Source organism: Etheostoma spectabile, chromosome 12, assembly GCF_008692095.1.
Source record: "Etheostoma spectabile isolate EspeVRDwgs_2016 chromosome 12, UIUC_Espe_1.0, whole genome shotgun sequence".
NCBI classification, from domain to species: Eukaryota; Metazoa; Chordata; class Actinopteri; order Perciformes; family Percidae; genus Etheostoma; species Etheostoma spectabile.
This window is the reverse complement of record NC_045744.1, coordinates 16,822,053-16,841,424: the sequence shown is the minus strand read 5'-3', so window position 1 is coordinate 16,841,424 and position 19,372 is coordinate 16,822,053. Positions and strand designations below refer to the sequence as shown.

General features: G+C 39.5%; 2 protein-coding genes across 2 annotated transcripts in view; one reads left to right on the top strand and one right to left on the bottom strand.

Annotated features, from left to right (window-relative positions):
- Positions 1-95: 95 nt before the first annotated feature.
- c8a (complement component 8, alpha polypeptide) lies at positions 96-5,737 on the top strand. The gene is made up of 11 exons (XM_032531707.1): positions 96-328; positions 461-569; positions 1,647-1,794; positions 1,921-2,068; positions 2,246-2,435; positions 2,513-2,695; positions 3,063-3,303; positions 3,402-3,533; positions 3,655-3,812; positions 4,442-4,667; positions 5,507-5,737. Exons 1-11 carry the CDS (start codon positions 219-221, stop codon positions 5,656-5,658), a joined length of 1,797 nt encoding a protein of 598 aa, XP_032387598.1. The 5' UTR covers positions 96-218; the 3' UTR covers positions 5,659-5,737.
- Positions 5,738-6,190: 453 nt separating this feature from the next.
- Positions 6,191-19,372, bottom strand: part of LOC116699328 (complement component C8 beta chain) — a 55,911-nt gene continuing 42,729 nt past the window's right edge. Inside the window, exons 14-25 of the mRNA XM_032531861.1 lie at positions 18,757-18,848; positions 18,299-18,446; positions 17,318-17,465; positions 16,987-17,128; positions 16,725-16,857; positions 10,389-10,586; positions 9,307-9,547; positions 8,891-9,019; positions 8,615-8,778; positions 7,584-7,737; positions 6,525-6,596; positions 6,191-6,391 (exon numbers count right to left, since the gene is read on the bottom strand). Coding sequence (XP_032387752.1) covers positions 6,237-6,391; positions 6,525-6,596; positions 7,584-7,737; positions 8,615-8,778; positions 8,891-9,019; positions 9,307-9,547; positions 10,389-10,586; positions 16,725-16,857; positions 16,987-17,128; positions 17,318-17,465; positions 18,299-18,446; positions 18,757-18,848 — 1,776 coding nt within the window. The 3' untranslated portion in view covers positions 6,191-6,236. The remainder of the gene's footprint in view (positions 6,392-6,524; positions 6,597-7,583; positions 7,738-8,614; positions 8,779-8,890; positions 9,020-9,306; positions 9,548-10,388; positions 10,587-16,724; positions 16,858-16,986; positions 17,129-17,317; positions 17,466-18,298; positions 18,447-18,756; positions 18,849-19,372) is intronic.

Sequence of the window (19,372 nt, the reverse complement as noted above, 5' to 3'; positions counted from 1 at the left end):
TTCTAGCTGGATTGGAGTGCGAGGGTGTAGTTGAGGAATGGGGGTAATAGATCATTAAAAAAAAAAAAAAAAAACTTCCCCAGCTGTTGTAAGAGCCTGTGTTTACTCCTGATCAATCATTCACTGTGGTTGGTCAACATTGCAGTGGTAGAAGCCACCACACAACGGCTGTTTTGTCATGGCATTTTAATCTAAAGGACAAGCTGATCATTTTCAGTATGGAGATATTTGTTCATTTACTCTTGACTTTATGCACACTGCATCTGTCGGTCAATTTTAACCCAGTTGTGAATGCATCCAGGAGGCCATGGACAACTGCTGATAGCAGGTGCAGTATTTCTCGCTTCAACATATTTTACGTTCACATGTAACACCTTGAAAGCAGTGATTTAATATATCCTGTGCACCATGGGTATTAGAAGAGAAACTGAGATGATAACACATATTACTTGGGCACCAGTTGGGCTGGGCTGAGGAGGGCCAGAGCTGTAAACAGGCCAATACCCATCAACTGTAATTTGGGGAGCTGGTCATCTTGGACTTCTTGTAACTCTTGCACAGACAAAAAGGTAATGGCATTTTTTTTTTTTAATTGCATGAATTAGTCATTCAAAGATGTTGAATGAAAATTATAATTAAAACTCATATTATGGGTGGCTTGTGTCTTGTCTCGGACTTGGCCATGGGACTTGAAAACAAAGCCATTCATATTGGTTTACTTCCAATCCATCTAGAACAGGCATTGGTCGTCTGGTTAACGCCGGACTGCGTCATATAAAACAACAATCAGGCATCAATCATTTTCATTTTGGCCACAAACACAATGGCAGCAAGCAGTTTGTACTATCAATTCTTCAGGACAAGTAATAAGTTCAAGAATGGGAACATTTCCATTTTATATTTTAGGTAAGTAAAATGGCCTAATCTGATCCTATAGTGTGTTACTCTGCACTAGCTTTTTGATTATTACAAATTATAAAGCAAATTAGCATCTTAAAATAGAATATTAACTGTCTCTCACATTACATAAACTACAAACAGGTAAGTAGGTGGTCTTAAAGAGAATATATTTTTTTTCTGTCTCCGTATTGACTGTCTGTTGTTGGACTCGGTCATGACTTGGACTCAAACTTTTTTGGAATCAGTCTTGACTCGGCGCCGACTAGTCCTGGTCTTGGACTGGTCTTGGTTTCAAGAAAGGTGGACTTGACTACAGCCCTGCCTGGCAATTGTAAAACTAGATCTCCCCCCCAAAAAACAGTGGAGGTTCAGACAGTTTTCTGTCTGGTAGCACAGATCAATACATGGATGAAATATTCAATAGGTCCAAAGGGAGCAATGGTTATCCTAAATCAGTACTTCTGCTTAAATGAGGTCAATAAAAGTAGGCCTTGGTTTGACAATACTTAAATCCTTTGTAACTGATCTTTGGCTCTATCAAATATTAGCAACTTATATGGAATGTAAAAATGAACAATTATTGAATTAAGGCTGTATGATTTTAACTGCACCACTATAAACATAATGCCACATGGCTTACTGCTACAGTGTTTCTGCATGAATCTACTGTATATCTCGACAATGGTGCACAGGAATGGACGTACTGAGTGATTTAAAGAGAAAACTCGTTTTTAACTTTGTCTTAGGTCCATTTCCGATACATGGTGAAACCCTCACAGTTTGGTGGCACAGAGTGCATTGGGACACTGTGGGAGAAGCTGGCATGTCCAACAGTAACAACACCGTGTATGGTGACAGATTACTGTGGAGAGAGCTTTACCTGCAAGGAAACAGGCGAGTCCCATCAACACACGACATATTCTGGATAAAACACAACATATTCTCTTCAAGCTGATGATGGTTTTGTTTGATAGTGCGTGAAAGTGCAGTGCATGTAAATCTGTCTCTCTGTCTATCCAGGGCGCTGCATCAGCCAGTCCCTTCGCTGTAATGGAGAGTCAGACTGTGATGATTTCTCTGATGAAGAGGGCTGTGAAGTCTTCACCCGGCGAGATGACAAGTGTTCCACTCTACTGCCAATCCCTGGTGCTGAACGTGGCACTCAGGGGTAAATACTGCACCTTATTACAAATGTCATTGCTATTATCCACTTCACATAGTTTTTAATCACACTGATGCTGGTTTTAAAAGCAATGCAAATGAATTACCAGGTACGCCGCTGTGTCTCATTTAATCTTTATTATCCTCACCTAATGACTCATTTGAATGATTCTACTTTGCCCAGCTACAACGTCTTGAGTGGAGACTTTGTGGATCATGTACTTGACCCGGGTTACTTTGGAGGAATGTGTGAATATGTCTATAATGGCGAATGGCGGAAATTTACCTATGATGCTTTCTGCGAAAACCTGCACTATAATGAAGATGAGAAGAACTACAGGAAACCTTACAACTACCACACCTACCGCTTTGTGGTAATGTTGTGATTTATTTCTCAATAAATGGGCTGTTTAAACAAAGACATTTTGACATAAAGTTTAACCTTGTACAGGCTCAAGCTACGTCCGAGGGCTCTCACGAATACTATGAAGATACAGCGAGCCTTCTTGATGCAAGTAAAACCATGGGTTCTTCCAGTGCCGGAGTCACAGTTGGGGTCAGTAACGTGGAAGTGGGGCTGAGTGGAAGTAGTGAATTTGAGTTTTTCAAGAACATAACACAGCATAAAAGCCAGGTATGATCTATTGACAACGTTCAACATGTTCTACATGATGACAAGCACAATTAGATTTGTTTGTTTTAAGTATATCACTATTAATTGTTTGAGGTCAGAGTTTCTTGATTTTTGAGGCCTACAGTTGTTCTGTGTCCCCCTATATACACTCTCCTGTTTGCATTTGAAACTTATATACCCAATCCCCAAATGTCTTGCTCCAGTAAAAAGTGTTACCGTAAATGTTTGTAGCCTCAAGAAAGGACATTATTTGATGTGTAATAAGTTAAAGTTTTATAAAAACTTTTTCAATTACTAGTTCTACCTCTGAAAACAAGAAAAATCCCTTTACTCTTTAAAATCTTGAAAAAAATCTTTTTTTCCTCAGGACCTCGGGTTCATTAGGCTTTGGTCTAAAGTGAAAACAGCCCTCTTCAAAATGAGAAGTAATAAGCTGATGCTTCATGAAGATTTCTACGTTTCGCTCATGGAGCTCCCTGAGCAGTACGACTTTGGGAGTTGCTCCCACTTCTTCCGCACATTTGGCACCCACTATGTCACAGAGGGAATTATGGGAGGAACCCTTGAGTATGTTGTGGTTGTCAACAAAACATCTATGGCGAAATCAAGTACTGTGGGCTTTTCAGTTTGTTAATAATCAATGTCATCTAAGAGATAATGTAATGCAAATTAACCTTTGTTTCATTATCTTCCCTAACTCTCACAGATATTAACAGTGAACAAATTGGTGGCTGCATTGGTGCCTCTATTGGTTTGAGCGAATCCTTGACAAAAACTAGCTCAGCAAATCTCAAAGTGAGTGGCGAGCATTGCGAAAAAACAGGAACGTATGATAAAGGTTAGTCATTGAAATTCTATTAAGTGTATAAGCTTTATCTGTAAAATTTCATTAAAGGATGGTTACAGTACGGTGTTATCAGAGTTAAAAAGTCATTCTTTTTTTCTTTTTTTAAATGTAGGCTCGAGCTCTAGTTCATCTGTGATTGAGGACATTTATACTCTAGTGAAGGGGGGAGTCACACACAGCAGCAGTGGCCTGTTGGCTATCAGGAACAATGACACCTACAAAAACTGGGGAGCGACCCTCAAATACAACCCAACACTCATCGAATATGAGGTGACATAACGGAAGATGATTTGACATAACATGCTGTGAACAGAAGAAAAACAAAACAAAGTTGTACCTTCTCAATCTGTAACCACACACTGCCTTTGTGCCTATGCTGGTGTGGTCATCTGCTTTTTAGTGGGTGTGGGTGTGGGGTGTGGGGTTGGAAGGGGGGGGGGGGGGAGATCAGTGCTGCATTGTATCGCAACATTTTCCTTGGCAATACTGTATTGACACACGGACGCCAAGTATTGATCTTTTATTGTATAAATCGCACAAGAGAATTAAACCTTTGGGTACTAGAATAAATTGGTTACATGCTTTTCAGTCCACTTGATGTAACTGAGGTGAGGTGAACAAACCAGAGACATTTTTTTGTTCTATACAAAACAAATGTTGACAAAGTTTTGCTTTATGGGTTATAATTTGAAGTTGGAAAACAGGTATATATATACAGGTATACAGGTATATACATATCGCAGAATATTACAATATGTTTAAAATTGCAATAATATCGCACAAGTATCATGATGATATTGTATGGGGCCTTTGGTGATTTCCATCCCTACTTCTTAAGTTTTTTTGTTTGTTTTTTTTAAAAACTTTTTTCTCTTTCTCCTTCCTGCCTCATGACCCAGACAATGCCAATTTATGAGCTAGTGCGCTTCAGCACAGTGGCTGACCATGTAGGTGCGAGACTGGCCAACTTGGAGAGAGGCTGGGATGAGTACCAGCAGCAGTTTGACCCCTGTCGCTGCGCCCCCTGCAGGCACAACGGCATCCCTGTCCTCATGGGTACCTCCTGTAAGTGCATCTGTAAGTCAGGCTTCTCGGGAGAGGCCTGTGAAGAGACTCTCAGACGAGGTGAGACTTTGACAGAAGTTAAAACAGTGGAGGTAAACACATTTCACATCATTTCCTTAAATAAAGGAACATTTTTACATTTTGGGTTACATAATCATTCACTTTCTAGCTTAAAGTTAGATGATAAGATCAACACCATGTTGCATGCGAAGCTGGAGACAGGACACAGTTAGCTTAGCTTAGCATAAAGACTCAAATCAGTGAGGAACAGCTGGCCTTGCTGTGTCCAAAAGTAAAAAGAGATCTGACTACCAGCCCCACTAAAGCTCACTAATTAACATTTTACATGTATTTATCTTGTTTTGTGTATTCTGCACAAAAACTTAAATCTGTAAAAATAACATGCTTCCTTGCTTGGTGTGTGTGAGGTTGCTAGGCAAATATGCATATTTCCCAAAATATCAAACTGTTTAAATAAAAGCAAAAACTCTATGAAGGATACATATTCCATTAAAATAATTTTACATTAAATTAATATCTATAATCATTATAGATTATGTTGCTGCTGGTGATCTAACGCATCCAGACCTTTTTTGTGAAGTAACAGGTAATTAAAGCTTTCAGTGAAACGTAGAGGAGTAAAAAGTGCAAAACAAGTGCAAACCATAACAGTTTTTCTCACATGGGCAGGAGTGTTTTCTTAAACCGATTGAAAGGGACTATGGTGTTATATAAACTGTATTGAATATATTTTCCGTCAGAGACTTAGATGCTGCATGTTTCACTTGCTCCTTGTTCAGAGGATGCGTTGGAGTAATGACATTGTGCAGACATATCCTGTTTCTGAATCTATATGCTTTTTAAACTCAGCTTAAACTCCCTGCATTTTTCTTCAATAGATACCAAGACAGATGGGTCGTGGTCGTGCTGGGGGGCCTGGTCTTCCTGTGGATCGGGGAGGAAGACTCGGACCAGAACCTGTAACAATCCTGCACCTGATGGGGGCGGAGCAACCTGCCTGGGCTCCTCCTCTCAGACTCGGCGCTGTTAAATTCAATCACATTCCAGAGTGGAAATGCTTTTGAGTGCTAAGTAAGCATAATCAAAGTAGTTTTTTAAATGAATAAAAACTGCTCCTCCACAATACCTTTATAAATGTGTGAGTCTAATATCAAATTGAAATGTGTGTGGTGTGTGTGTGTGTGTGTGTGTGTGTGTGTGTGTGTGTGTGTGTGTGTGTGTGTGTGTGTGTGTGTGTGTGTGTGTGTGTGTGTGTGTGTGCTGCGTGTGTGTGTTGTGTGTTTCTGTCTGAGCTTGTTCTAAGCACAATGGTGAAATTTTTAACTTTGGATGCTTTCTATGTGTAAAGGTTATATTTGGGTAACATGAGCTGAATCCAGGTCAATGCTTAAAGCAGCTCTAGTTAAATGCTTTGAGGCTACAAAAAGGGACATGGTTTACCATTCTTTATAAAATATTCATTGAAGATATCCATTCAAGTCAAGTCCGTTTTTATTCAAACATGATTCATTATGTCACACCAGGCAGTCAAAAAAAAAAAAGACAAACAACACAGACCAAAGTTCATTTTTCATGGAGGGTTTTTATTAATTTTTCTCTCAGGACTGTTTAAATGCATTCAGTAGACTCTTGCTGCAGTCCTCTGCACGCCAGGCCTCCATTGCTAGGTGCTGGGTTGTTACACTGTCGACTCCTCATCATTGTTCTTCCACTGCAGGATGACCACGCGCCCCAGCAGCTCCAGCTGCCATCAATGGATACATCTGTCAGAAGGGGCCACATCACATGTCATGTCATGATGCAAGCCATAATGACAATATCTCAGTCAGTTTTAGTGCAATGAAAGACAAATAATGTTGGATGCAGTGTTTAACATTTTGGATCTTTAAAGCTAACCTTTTGGCCTAGTAGTGATCTCACAGCCTCGTCCAGAGTAGCCAACAGGACACACACAGTCACACCTGGTGCCTGTTGAGGTAGATAAACAATCATCATTATCACTGATATCATTAGCACCACTATAAACATAAAAATAGCCACTTTGCACACTATTTTTTTGTGTTTATGAACAAAAACTCCAGAGACAAGTTCTGTTAGTGTTACAAGCTTTCTTGGTCATCTGTTGAGGATTATAAAGTTCACCCAAAGGGACATTTGACCCAAAAATAAAAAAAACAATATATGTTATCTCTTATCTGTTTATCTGTGCTGTTTATCCTGTTTATTATTGTTTTTGTGAGAGTTTCCCAGTGTTGGAGATGTTTTCTTACTACTGAACTATCCTGGTCTTATCAACATGCAGAAGGAAGCACACTCATGAAAGAGAGACTCATCCTCCTCGGCTGAGCTGTAACTGCAGCTAAAGGATACTGCTATATCACCTGAGCTAGTGAACGCTACAGCTCAGCAGACAGGGACGAATTTCATGTTTACAACTCGCAGCATCACAGCCACAAGCCTCTCGTCCAGGCGTGTGCTTCCTCCTGTTGGTGATGCAGTTGGGGGGTGTAGTTTAACTAGAAGAGAATAGTTCCTACATGAAACTGCTCCCAACTAGGTCTGTGGATCATCTTGAGTTACCAGGTCAGGATTTCTAGAAAAAGACACTGCTATTGTGTGTTTCAAATGTGTTTTTGGCGCTTTGAGCACCACAAGCCATGTTCCATCTAGTTGCATAATATTCAAGAAAAGGCAGACATCATGAACACTGGGCAACGTACACCAGGATGATCCAAAATTGAAAATAGCATCACAGGTAAATAGGAAAAATGTGTATTTTTGGAATGAATTGTCCCTTTAATGTTCAACTAAACCTTAAGCTTTAGCACAAAATGTGAGTTAAAACAAAACGTTGCTAAGAAAAGGATTAATGCAATGAGTTTTCAGTCAAACATGGATGGAAAACAGGTAAAGAAAATTGTGATAAACACCAACTAATAATATCCTCTGAGGTACCTTTCAAAACGGCCACGCCGTTGTTGAGGCAGGGAGCACATCGACACGGACTAGCCTCTGCCAGGTACTCTGACAGTGCTTTCTTCAGGTTTCTTTTCAGGGTGGCATCCTGGGAAAAGTCCCTGGAGGTCACCAGCTCATACAGCGGTTTTGTCTAATGAGAAGCAAATGGTATTATTAAAGGTCCCATGGCATGAAAATTTCACTTTATGAAACACAACACACACCAGCCTGCCTATGGTCCCCCAGTGGCTAGATATGGCAACAGGTATAAACCGAGCCCTGGGTATCCTGCTCTGCCTTCGAAAAAATGAAAGCTCAAATGGGAGCAAGCTTGAATCTTGCCCCTTATGACATCATAAGGGGCAATGTTACTTCCCTTTTCTCTGCCCTCCCAGAAAAATTTGGCCCACCAATGAGAGAGAGACATCATGGCAAAGTGGCAGTTGGTAAGGCCACACCCCAAGCCACCACCTTGCCCCCCCCCCGTCGTCCTCAAGAGCTACAGACCAGACTCAGAAATGGCACATACTAAGGAAAGCTCATTGTGGGACTGGTTCTAGTGCCTGTAATTCTGCACCAAGGCATCCAAAGAGCACCATGTCATGGAACCTTTGAGCTTAATATATACTGCTCAAAATTTGATTCTTTTTTTTATAGAGCCAACTGCTCCACAAGTGCTGAAACTTGAACATTTGTATTTGGCACAATTTAAATTGGCATCTTTTTCAATTTGTATTCCAGATGTACTTGTTTGTAATTGTGCCAATCCTGGTAGCACTGCTGACCAAGTCTTTTTTTACATCTTTCTGCATCAATTGCTGTAGTCACTGTACACTGTACAGTATTACAGCTTCAAATTGAGATGGAGAAGTTTAAAGGAAGAAGAAAAAGAGTTAATTGTGGTAATCTCACAAGAGTACGAGACAGGAAACACAGATAAGAGAGAATTATCATTGGGATTATAACTTGTAATATTAATAAAAACAGAAATAGACAAGTTTGTTTAGTAAAGAGACAGAGGCACTCACTGTTTTGCGAATGAAGTCGGGGTTAAACTGCACGCCTTCGCCCCAGAGCCCCATTAGCTGCGGGGTGGGAAGCTTTTTAGACACCAAAGCAGAGACGGATTCACTACTTCCACCCCTTACAATAGCAACAAAGTCCTCCACCATGCGGCCATTTACTGTGTCCTCTGGAGGGAGGGGGAGGAGACAAAAGGACTTTAGATTTTTAGCATCAGTTCATGTGTCTGATGTAAAACAGAACATAATCTGGAAAAAATTTGATGAAACGTTGGACCTCACCTCCCATCTCATTCAGCACACCATCACAAGATCCACCTGCAACTCCCACAGACACATAAACACCTTCAATGTTGGCCCCAACCTTAAGGCCTGCCTCCGTACAGCGTTTGTAGTCGTCCAAAGAATAATCTAGAACAACAAAGATAGGGGATGGTTACTACCTGTCAACATTATATTCAAGAAATTTATTGTCAACATTTCAATGCAATGGTTCATCTTATTAATCACTAGTGTCAGTGTTAAGGATGACAGGATAGAGATGATGCCACTGCCATTGCCAGAACCCCATTATCTGATCATTATAATTATCTTACTGCATCCTTGCGACTTGTAGTAAATTAAGAAATTTAGCAATTAAATCAAACTTTGTTTGAGACCACCATGACTCCAGTTTGGCAGATGCTAATATTTATTACCTGTCTTCTCAAGCTTTTCCTTGTTCAGGATAATGGTGTGCTCAAAGTCTCCTCCAAGGGCTGCCTCTGTGATGTAGTGGGTACCGTAGTCCCTGTAGATCTCTCTGTATTCCCCATAAACGTAGGACTGTGGCAAGGAGCGCAGGCGCTGCAGGAACTCAGGATGAAGCATCAAACCATCTGATTTCAACATATACTGGGCCAGCTCCAGTTCTGCTTTGGCTCTCACAAAACTGTTAGTCTGAGGGGAGAATCGTTGCAAAGCACTGAAATGGTTATTTCACTCCTTTTATTAATACTTTTTTGTTAGGTCCGATTTATCGGTATTTAACAGACGTTACGCAACAAAAACAAATCCCACTCCACCCCACAACCCACGCACCCTAACATCTTCTTGTGGTTACAAAAAGGTAAATAAATAATTTTAAACCTTTAAACAAATAGACACACATTATAAAGTAAACCTTATCCTGAAAAGAAAAGAGAATACAAAAAAATAGCTGCACCTAAAGTCATCATCCTGTCACAAATAGAGAAGACCTAAATGAACGAGGGGTGTCACCTATTTTCTACGATTGGTCATCCCAGTCTTTCATATCCTTCAAGATATCAAAGTAATGTAATGAAGGACCCCATACCTCATAAAATGTGGACTTGCTTCCCAGCATAGTGTACTTTATTTTGACCAATTTCCAGGGAGACAATACATCTCTCAGCCATCTTGTGTGACAAGGAGGTCTAGACCCCTTCCAGTTTAAAAGAATGAAGCGAGGCGACAGAAGTGTTGTGAAAGCAACCACACTGTGAATATTGGATGGCCAATTTTCATTAACACCAAACGCACCTTAGGGATCCAAATATTGCTTGCCAAAAACCAAGAAGGGTAGCACAAGCCCAAAATATATGTAACAGCATTATTTCACGCTTTTGAAGATTGGAGTTTGAATTTGCAGAATTTTTAGAAGATGACTTTTGGATTTGTATACATTGTAAATCTGTAAGGTTTGGTCAGTTTTGTCTTTAAACAATTGTCAGGTTGTACAAAGATCAGAAAAAAAACAAAACTAAAAACAATATCTCACCTTGCCAGAAGCACGGCGAATCTTCCGTTCTGCCTTGGTGTATTTATCATCTTTAAAGTCAAAGCCAAATTCAGCTACTCCTGGAAAGGCAAAGCCAATGGAAAAAGAAGTTTGGATCGAGCGCTCCTTTATGGTGTGGTCCATGTACTCAGAGTATGAGTCGAAAGCCTCCAAGGTGAAATCATATGAGCCTTTTGTCTGTAAATACATAGAAAGCAGAATGTCCTTTTTAGTGTGTTATAAGCAAGACCCTCGTAAAGAAACAATGTATTTACTACCAACTATGTTTAGAAAATGAAATAACAGATGAAATATGAAATGAGCTAAACCATGATTAAAAGGCAAAAATGAATCCCAGCTGATACAACCAAAGAAAAACAATGGCACCACTTTCTAATAAGGCGGTCTTTACGAAGGGTTCATAGGTTGTAGTGGTATTACAGTTATTTAACTGTTTACTAATGATACATGGAGAGGAGTTCTAAACTAAAATGAAAAAGAACACACTGTTGGTCGACAGGTTGGCTGGTGTCTGGCATTTCTATTTTAGTAAAAATGCAGTTATAAATGTTGGTAATCCGTTAATAAATGCTTCATAAGTTTGAATTCTTTTGATCCCTCTGCAGCCCTTTTCAGGAACACTGTAAAAAATTATTTCCCCTTTTTGTTGACTCAACTTGTGTTTTTGCGTCCAGTCAACTTTCAACTCAAAACTTTTCAATATTGTTGTTGAGATAACATGCATATCTGTGTTTTGCTCTGAAATTCTAATACACAGATGACACAACTGAGCTATTTTTGTCGTCTCAAAATGAAGTTGAAGTTCACTCTGTGGTTCAGCTCGCGACGTCATTTTGCACATGCGCAGACCACATTAGTCAACCTGTCTTCCAGAGCGGCAGATCAAAGCGTTAACGGATCTCTCCTCTATCGAAGGACCGAGCGTATTCACTTTTGGCGTAAGTAAACTTTTTCCACTGTCAAGCTAATATTTCAGTATAATTTTGAGTTTTGTCTTTACTAAGTGAAAGTTGTAACGAAATACTGTGAACTGAGCATACACACCTACAATATAACGTGCAAGCCCTTATTTCAAAAACTAAAGGGATATGTTAGCCGTAGGCGCGGGAAATTAACGAACATTGCACTTTTTACATTAACTAGCTAACGCTAGCTAACCAGTAGTAGCTAGCTATGTAATGACCAGCTAGCGTTATGTGGAGAAATGCTATACTTGCCTTCAACTAAAATGCAAGTAACAAACTAAACCTCTGAATGTAGCTAGCTAAGTTAGCTAGCCCAAATGTTGACATGCTATGTAACGCTAGCTGGTTTGACAAGCCTAGCAAGCTCCATGATACCGACTAGCGTTAGGTCATGATGAGACGGACTTAGTTTAAAAACTACCCATACATATAATGGCTTGCTATATAGTGAAATGTATACGGTGCAAGTATGAACAAGGACGACAGCTTCGTCGGCATTGAATTTTCTTGCACTGCATCTATGTTGTAAATCCTCACGTACGCTACGGAGATGTATGGGTTTTACAGTGGGGGGTAATTTTACGGTTACGTTAGTTACGTATGGAAGTTACGTAAGAAATCCCCGGGGACGCCTTGGTTTACGGCGGTCGCCGTTCAGACGTCCGAACGATGTAAGTTTGTGTCTATATTAGCTATGTTGTAGCAGATAAGCTGTTTCTGTTTTGGGTTCATTCAGCAATGAGTATTAATGTTAACCTTTTTCCCCTGTGATTGGAGTGCTAGTTATCTGTATTTTTCAGTTTGCTAACTTTCCACTGACATCACAATGTTACTGGCTAGGTGTGATACGTTTTCAGGACTTTAACCCTTTACTGTGATGGAGAGGATTATCATTTTACTTGCACAGTGTGATAACTGTACTTTGTAATTCAATGGGAAATTGTAGCACAGAAATAATAAACTAACAAGTTACCTCACGTGTGCGCGTGTGTGTGTGTGCGCGCGCGGGGTGTTGTGTAAAAAAAAGATGTAGGCCTTGTAAATGGGAAAGGGTTGACTATGCATTATTTTGATTAACATTAAATAGCTTCCAACATAGGGCTTAGTCCTATTCATTCCTGAATAACAAGCTTGTCTAACAACACCCCTATGCTATTGTTTGTATTTTAAGCCACGCTAATGCAGTATTTTTGTCTCTTTCTTCAGAAACAACTGACCAAAGATTCATTCAGTGGCCGATTGATGCAGTACCTGTAAATTTTTTTGTTTTTTCCTCAGCAAATCGGGAAAGTAAAATGGCATTACAAAGGTTAGCATAGATTCAAGGGAACTATTTTCCCCTTTTCTCTGCATGTAAAAAGACGGTCCTTGCACCCTCAAGACCCAAGCAGCTTTAAAAAAACATTTGGTTTCCCAGCATGCCCGAAAAAAACTATGAGCCTGTAAATGCACAACTTTTGTGTGAACTGTGATTTTTGTGAACCTTTCTACCTTACAAAATACTTTGTTCATTTATGAAACATGTTAAGTGAAGGAAACAGTGAATTGCCCTTTTTAAAAACAGTGCTCTTTCAAATCCATTCTACAAACTTTAAGGCTCACAAGAGCAGGTATCACCATGTGCCAGTGTAGATGATGTAAACTGATATTATTTTTTGGAAGTGAGAGCCATGCTGTAGTCACTGACCAGATTCAGTGAGATTCAATCATTTAGAGGAGATATTGAGTTAAGCCTAAACTTGATAATGATGATTATGAGGAAGAGGACATTGAGGAAACTTAAGTATAGTTTTGCTTTTTTATTCTTACGAATGCGGGACAGTTTTAACATTATCTAAATCCCCAAATACAAGATATAGTGATGAATTTTACCAATAAGTTAGCTCTTGGGTTGTTTTTTGATGATTTTGAGGTATGTAACTCTTTGGTACTGCCAAAAAATGACTACAAGGTTGTGGTGTGTATTGGGTGATTGGTAATCTACTTTTCAGTTAGGTCCTCTCTTTGTCTATCTTGAAACATTGTGTTGCAGGAAAGACATCATCACTTTGGATATGATATGCCTTATGACAGCACTTTTTCTCTGAGGAGAAGGAGATCATTGAGGGGGAAAGCCATTGGACAAGGATCTCAAAGCCAGGTGGTCTGCTTGTTCACAGAGCGACAGGTTAGTGTATTATTAAAGTGACTTGTTTTACATTTTCCTTTGATTATATTCTCTTTGTATATTAATATTTTTCCCCTGTTTTTTATGCAGAGGGAAGCAAAATTCTGGCGGATTGTCTCCAGGAACTGAAGCAGCCATTTTTTTGCTGCCTAGATGAGTTTGCCCCTAAGTTCCTGCGTCTTTACGACAGAGACTGCAGAGTGTAAAGGAATTTCAGCTTTTTGATGAGTCTCTAGATGATGATGTAAGTAATAGTTTCCGTTTCAGTATTTTGGGACTGTCCTTTTAGGAAAAGTCTTTTCACTTGACAGCCACATTTGGTAACACTTTTGAGCATGTCTTCAGATTATTAAGTAAGGTGCCTACAATACACATAGGAAGATCTAGCCACAAACAAAGTATATTGCTAAAAGATTGGTATGTGTATCTCCCTAAAAAACATTAGAACAAAACAGGGCATGAAAATTGTCAGATTAAGAAATTTTTTTTAATATGAAGTATGACTTTTAACTTTAAAAATTGCCTCATCAAAATAGCCACCCTTTTTTAGCAGTTACAGCCCTAGCACAATGAAAAAGTGGGGCAGTAGAAAGGTATTTTTATGCATGCAAAAAGTGTCTATTTGCAACCCAGTATTTTAATGGGAACATCTTTCATGATCAAAGCGCAACAAACCCAACCCCAACCATCACGTTGTCATGCGTCTCCCAGGACGTTCATTTCCCGTTGTTGCGTCCCCAGGAATGCGGATCAAGTCCCGCACCAAAAGAAAAAAGATAAACATGTCCCTGGGACACGAATCAACAAATAAAAATAACTTGACCATTTCACGAACTGCCGTGAGGCCGTGTTGTTTTTTGATGAAGGCAACATTTGAAGTACAAAGTCATGATCAAAATCATTATTTCTAACTCTGACAATAGCTCATGTCCTGTATTTTTCTATATGACTAATCTCATGGATGTTTTGTTCAAAGATTCAAGGTGATCCCACTTTAAGGGTAGAGTAGATTTTTTTACTTTTGTAGCACTGATGTCTTTTCTGGTCTGTATCCCTCTTCTTTGTCGTGCCTTGGGTTGCTTCTCCTTATGTCTTTTAAATTGTCTAGCCCGTAAAAAAAAGGGTTTTTTAAAAATATTGAGAAGAGTGATTGGATTTCCCTTTTTTTTCTACCTGTAATGTATTGAATTTATTTTTTTACATTACATTAGTTTGCATCAGATATTTTTATACACAAGTTGCAAGCATCTTGAATTTTCATTGAAATCTATTTTTATTTCTTTTTTGTGTTTTAGCACCCAAAGAGGTGAGGCAGTGAAATGAAGAACGTCGGAATCTTGGTGGTCACAGAGGAGGGTCCCCAACGCCCTGTACCCAAGGGGATGAGGATATTGCATGATTTGGAGGAGCATATTGTTCTTCAGACCTGAAGGATGTGCCCAACGATTTGCCCTGCGATGGGTTCTTCTCATGCCTTCAACATCCACTACTCAAAAGGGCTCAAGTACATGTTTGAGGTAATACAAAAGGTAAAAATGAACCCTTGGTGGAGATAATTGCTCTACAAGAGTTAATGTATCCCGGGAAAAAGCTATGGGCCAAGACCTGTGAAACTAAATGATTGTTGATCGCATTGTAAATTCTGGAAAGACACAGTTATGTATGTGCGGACTAGGTAGTCCAGATAGTTTTCCCTATCTCTCAAAGGTGTTTGATTCTGAAAGGGTTATACAGTCCCGGTTGTTTTATATTCCTCAAAAGTGCCACCTGTTATTTGCCTCGTGGTTTCATTGTGTTACTGTTCCTTTTATTTTAAGTGTGCCTTTTAAGACCTTTTCCCTAGTAAGGTCATTCGTGGGATGAAAAGGAGAAAAATATTGTCATTTGGGAAAATTGTTTACTCCTCAAATAATAGCCTTGTTAAGTTGCTTGTCAAACATTGCATGTTCTGGTTAAGTACACTGTTATGCATGTATTAGCTGTTGATGCTGAGGTGGACTAGAAGTCCGAGAGTTGTTTTGCTCTGTCTCCAAAATGGCTGTTTTTTGTCTTGTCGACATATGGACTGTTTATCTTTTCAATTTTTCCCCCGTCTTACACACTCGGGTATTCGTTATCTCACACACACACACACACACACACACACCCACTCACACAACTCACTCACCACTCTCCCCTCTCACACTCTCACTCACTCTCTCACACACACACACACACTCCTCACCTCTCACTCTCAAACACACAAAACACTCTCCCTCTCACACACACTCTCTCTCACTCTCTCCACACACACACAATCACTCTCTCACTCTCCGTCTCACACACAACTCACTCTCAAAACACACACACACACACTCACTCTCTCATACAAACACACTCACACAGCCAACACAACACACATTTCTCTCTCTCTCATTCTCTCTTACTCACTCAAACACACACACCAAGAAATCTTGTGTTTATGCTGTGTCTTTCCAATGTTTGCATTGAAACACTTGAATTTTTGAAATAAATGTTTTTGGTATTCTTGTCTCACACTTGTCTTGTGTAAACTTAAAAAAATAAAGTTGGAAAGAACTTAGATTTTCAAGGCAACGAGGCAACTTATTGATATGTTAAAATTTAACAAACATAGGAAGTCAAAACAAATAAAAAGCTTAGTCAAAACAACTTTAAAAATGCACATTAGCCCCATATATACTGTTGTTGAACTAATGTAATTGGAGTTGACTCCACACAATCATTAGTCCATGTAATCCATAATTAGAAGTTGGATCCACTAAATGAAAGTTGTGTTTACAAACAAACATTAGTTGACTGAACATGTCATTAGTTAAGTGAACTTGCAATTTTTGTTGAGAGAACTGATTGTTTCTTGTTGCAACTTAATAAGTGATTTCCAAACAACTTAGAATTCTAAGGCAACCAGGTTACACATATATTTAAGTTGAGTCAGCAAATATTTTTTACAGTGAAGTATAGTCCAATCAGTTGAAGAGAATTTCCACAATTTGGTAACCTAAAAATGGCTTATAATTTATTTTTTTGTTATTTTTGAAGAAGCCTAATTGAAATTGATTTCTTAACAATTAATGAATAAATTAGTAATGTGACAGTGGTACGGGTACATCAACACCGACTCAATATTCATTATACAAAAGTGTGATTGCCAGCCGGATTCACCTGCACAGTGTACTGTTGCAAATTGTAAGGCTTCCTGAATCTGACATCCTGGATGAAGTGTGGCAAGCAGCTGCCAGCATAGTATCTGTTATCAAGCACCACTCCCTCCAGGTCACTGTTCAAGATGTTAATTCTGAAAGATGGGTAACAGCAACAGCATTAACAGTGAACAGACTGATTTGAGAAGAGTAACATGTTCACATATCTAAGGCGTCGAAAATATGTGGAACTCTCAATGCAGAACGTTACGACTGTGGCTCACCCTTTGGCAAGATTTTCGATTCCCCAGTACTCTTCAGCCTCCTGCCTGCAGGGCTTTGGCACCTTTTTACAGCCAACTTCATCTGACATGTCCCCACAGTCATCCTCCCCACTACACTGCAGAGTTCTGGGAATACAACGACCTGAAGGAGAGGAAACCCGTGGATGGCATTTAGTAGGCTAATTGTTCATTTCCAAATTTTGGAAATATGCTTATTTGCTTTCTTGCTGAAAGTAGATCCAAATATAAAGCTACAGCAAGAAGCTGATTATCTTAGCTTCGCATAAAGACTAAAGACCGTGGGGAAGAACAGAGATGGTGTAGGGTGTACCTGTTTGGGCACAGAGGAATCCTTCACACAAAGGAACATTGTCACAGGTGTAACGGGAGGAAACGTTACAGGCCTCTTCCTCTCTGTCATGAAAATTGCATGGCTGCCCCCCAAACTGAGACGGCTGGACCAGTTTAGCAAAGCGATACTGGATGGTTGAAGGAGAAAAACACATAAACGGTTAGAGCAACACAGAGGAAGCCTTGCCACTAGCCAATGAAGGTGGTGGAATAGCTCACAAACTGCTCCAGGGGAACTATAACAGCCAAAATACTATTAGAGGTCTGTTTTCACTTTGTCATGTCAAGTTTATTAATCCCCCACCTAGTAAAGGGGATGAGATGGAGCACTGAAGTACATCAGCTGAGACCTTTGCCAGCAGTGGAGCTCCTTATCATAACAGAAAAACAACCCACAAGGGTCAAAATGCCGAATTTCTCAGACTGCAGAATTATCTCTTAATTTAAACACTATATAAACAAGTTATTCACCCAAATCTAATGTGACTGTATTCAAACGTAATCTAATTTAGGATGACCAGTGATGACAATTGGTTGGATCAACAGCCAGTAGTGTAGCGGGATTTTGGGCTTATATTTAGTTCAATGCAAACCATAAAACATTTTTTGTACATTTTAGTTAGTATCTTGATTGTTAAGTTAAGTTTAAACAAACATTAGAAATGTTATTTGATTATTTTAGTTAGATGACAAGACTGATACAACATTTGTACGCTTAAGCTGCTGCAAGCAGCTGGATAATGTACCTTAGCACAAAGACTTGAAATTGATAGACAAACAGCTAGTGTGGCTCATCCAAAGGTCACAAAATCTACCTACCACCTACTATCTTTTAGTTCCTCATGTTGCTCGCCTGTGTCTCAATCTGTGTGCGTGTGTGTGTGTGTCACTGACTGCACTTGTAAATTAAACATCAGCCCCCTGGGGCCCACTAGCTCCTGTCTGGTATCATCATACTTACTCTTTTTTTCTGACAGGTGTCACAGCGTGACCACGAGTTCCACTCTGATAAAACACAGTCCACCGGATGAACTAGCACCTGATCGCCCACTGACCGAGCATCACGAACACTAGGCTCTTCATCGCTTGCTGTTGTCACGGCAACTTTACTGTGACATGTAGATAAGAATCAAATCAAAACAACTTGACCATTAATTTGGCAGACATTCTTTACCACTTTGGATGCAAAGGATTTTTACTGATCGAACTGTACAGTAGTTGGATATCAATCTGAGGGAAGACAGTCAATTTTGTTTCAAAAATCACCTAAAATCTCACAATGAAAATGTTGTGAGAACTATGTTAGAAATCAATATGTCTTTGACAGCGATAAGGTCACACACAGTTAAACCCAATGGAAAAGAACATTAACATACTGTACAGGCAAGATATTACTAAACAGACAAGTAAAACTCATACCTTAGCAGCACCAAGCACAAAGTACCATAAAGTAGACAGCACTGCAAACTGAGGGCACTCATCACTCGTATCACCACAGGAACCATGGTTGTGTGTTATGACTGAACAAGTAGAAGACACTGCTCAGTTCTCTGTGTAAACACAACCTGATCAATACTGGCCTAGATCTATAGGGCAGCCATTAGACTCTGACGTGAAGCTGAATACACAATACTGCAGGCCTCAGATCCACAAAACAAGGTGTTGTGGTATTGAGTCTTGTTGTGAATGTGAATTAAACACAAGTATGACTTAGGTTTAGTGTGAACAGATAAGAATCTATGGACATGTTTATTAGGCGATCCAGGAGGTCTGGATGTCTTTTCAGTTATGATAAACTTTATTGTGTATTATCCGTAGGAATGTGGTGAATCTGAAATGGCAAAAAAAACATAATGTAGATTCAACATGACTGTGTTGGAAAAGAAAGGCCTTGTAATGAGGTCAATTCCCGTTACAGACATCTGTGGTCAAATCATGTTAGTTGTGTTTGTGTACATCTGACCTTTAAGCTTGATTTTGGATTTTACTAAATGACACAATCAATTCACTCAGCTTCAGTTAGCTTACTCAGTGA

What these genes read in the sequence shown, in the direction of transcription:
- c8a (XM_032531707.1), top strand. Translation starts at nt 219, where the DNA reads ATGGAGATATTTGTTCATTTACTCTTGACTTTATGCACACTGCATCTG. An exon ending in AACAGGAACGTATGATAAAG is followed by an intron (nt 3,534 to 3,654) that starts GTTAGTCATTGA and finishes TTTTAAATGTAG; the next exon opens with GCTCGAGCTCTAGTTCATCT. An exon ending in TGAAGAGACTCTCAGACGAG is followed by an intron (nt 4,668 to 5,506) that starts GTGAGACTTTGA and finishes TTTCTTCAATAG; the next exon opens with ATACCAAGACAGATGGGTCG.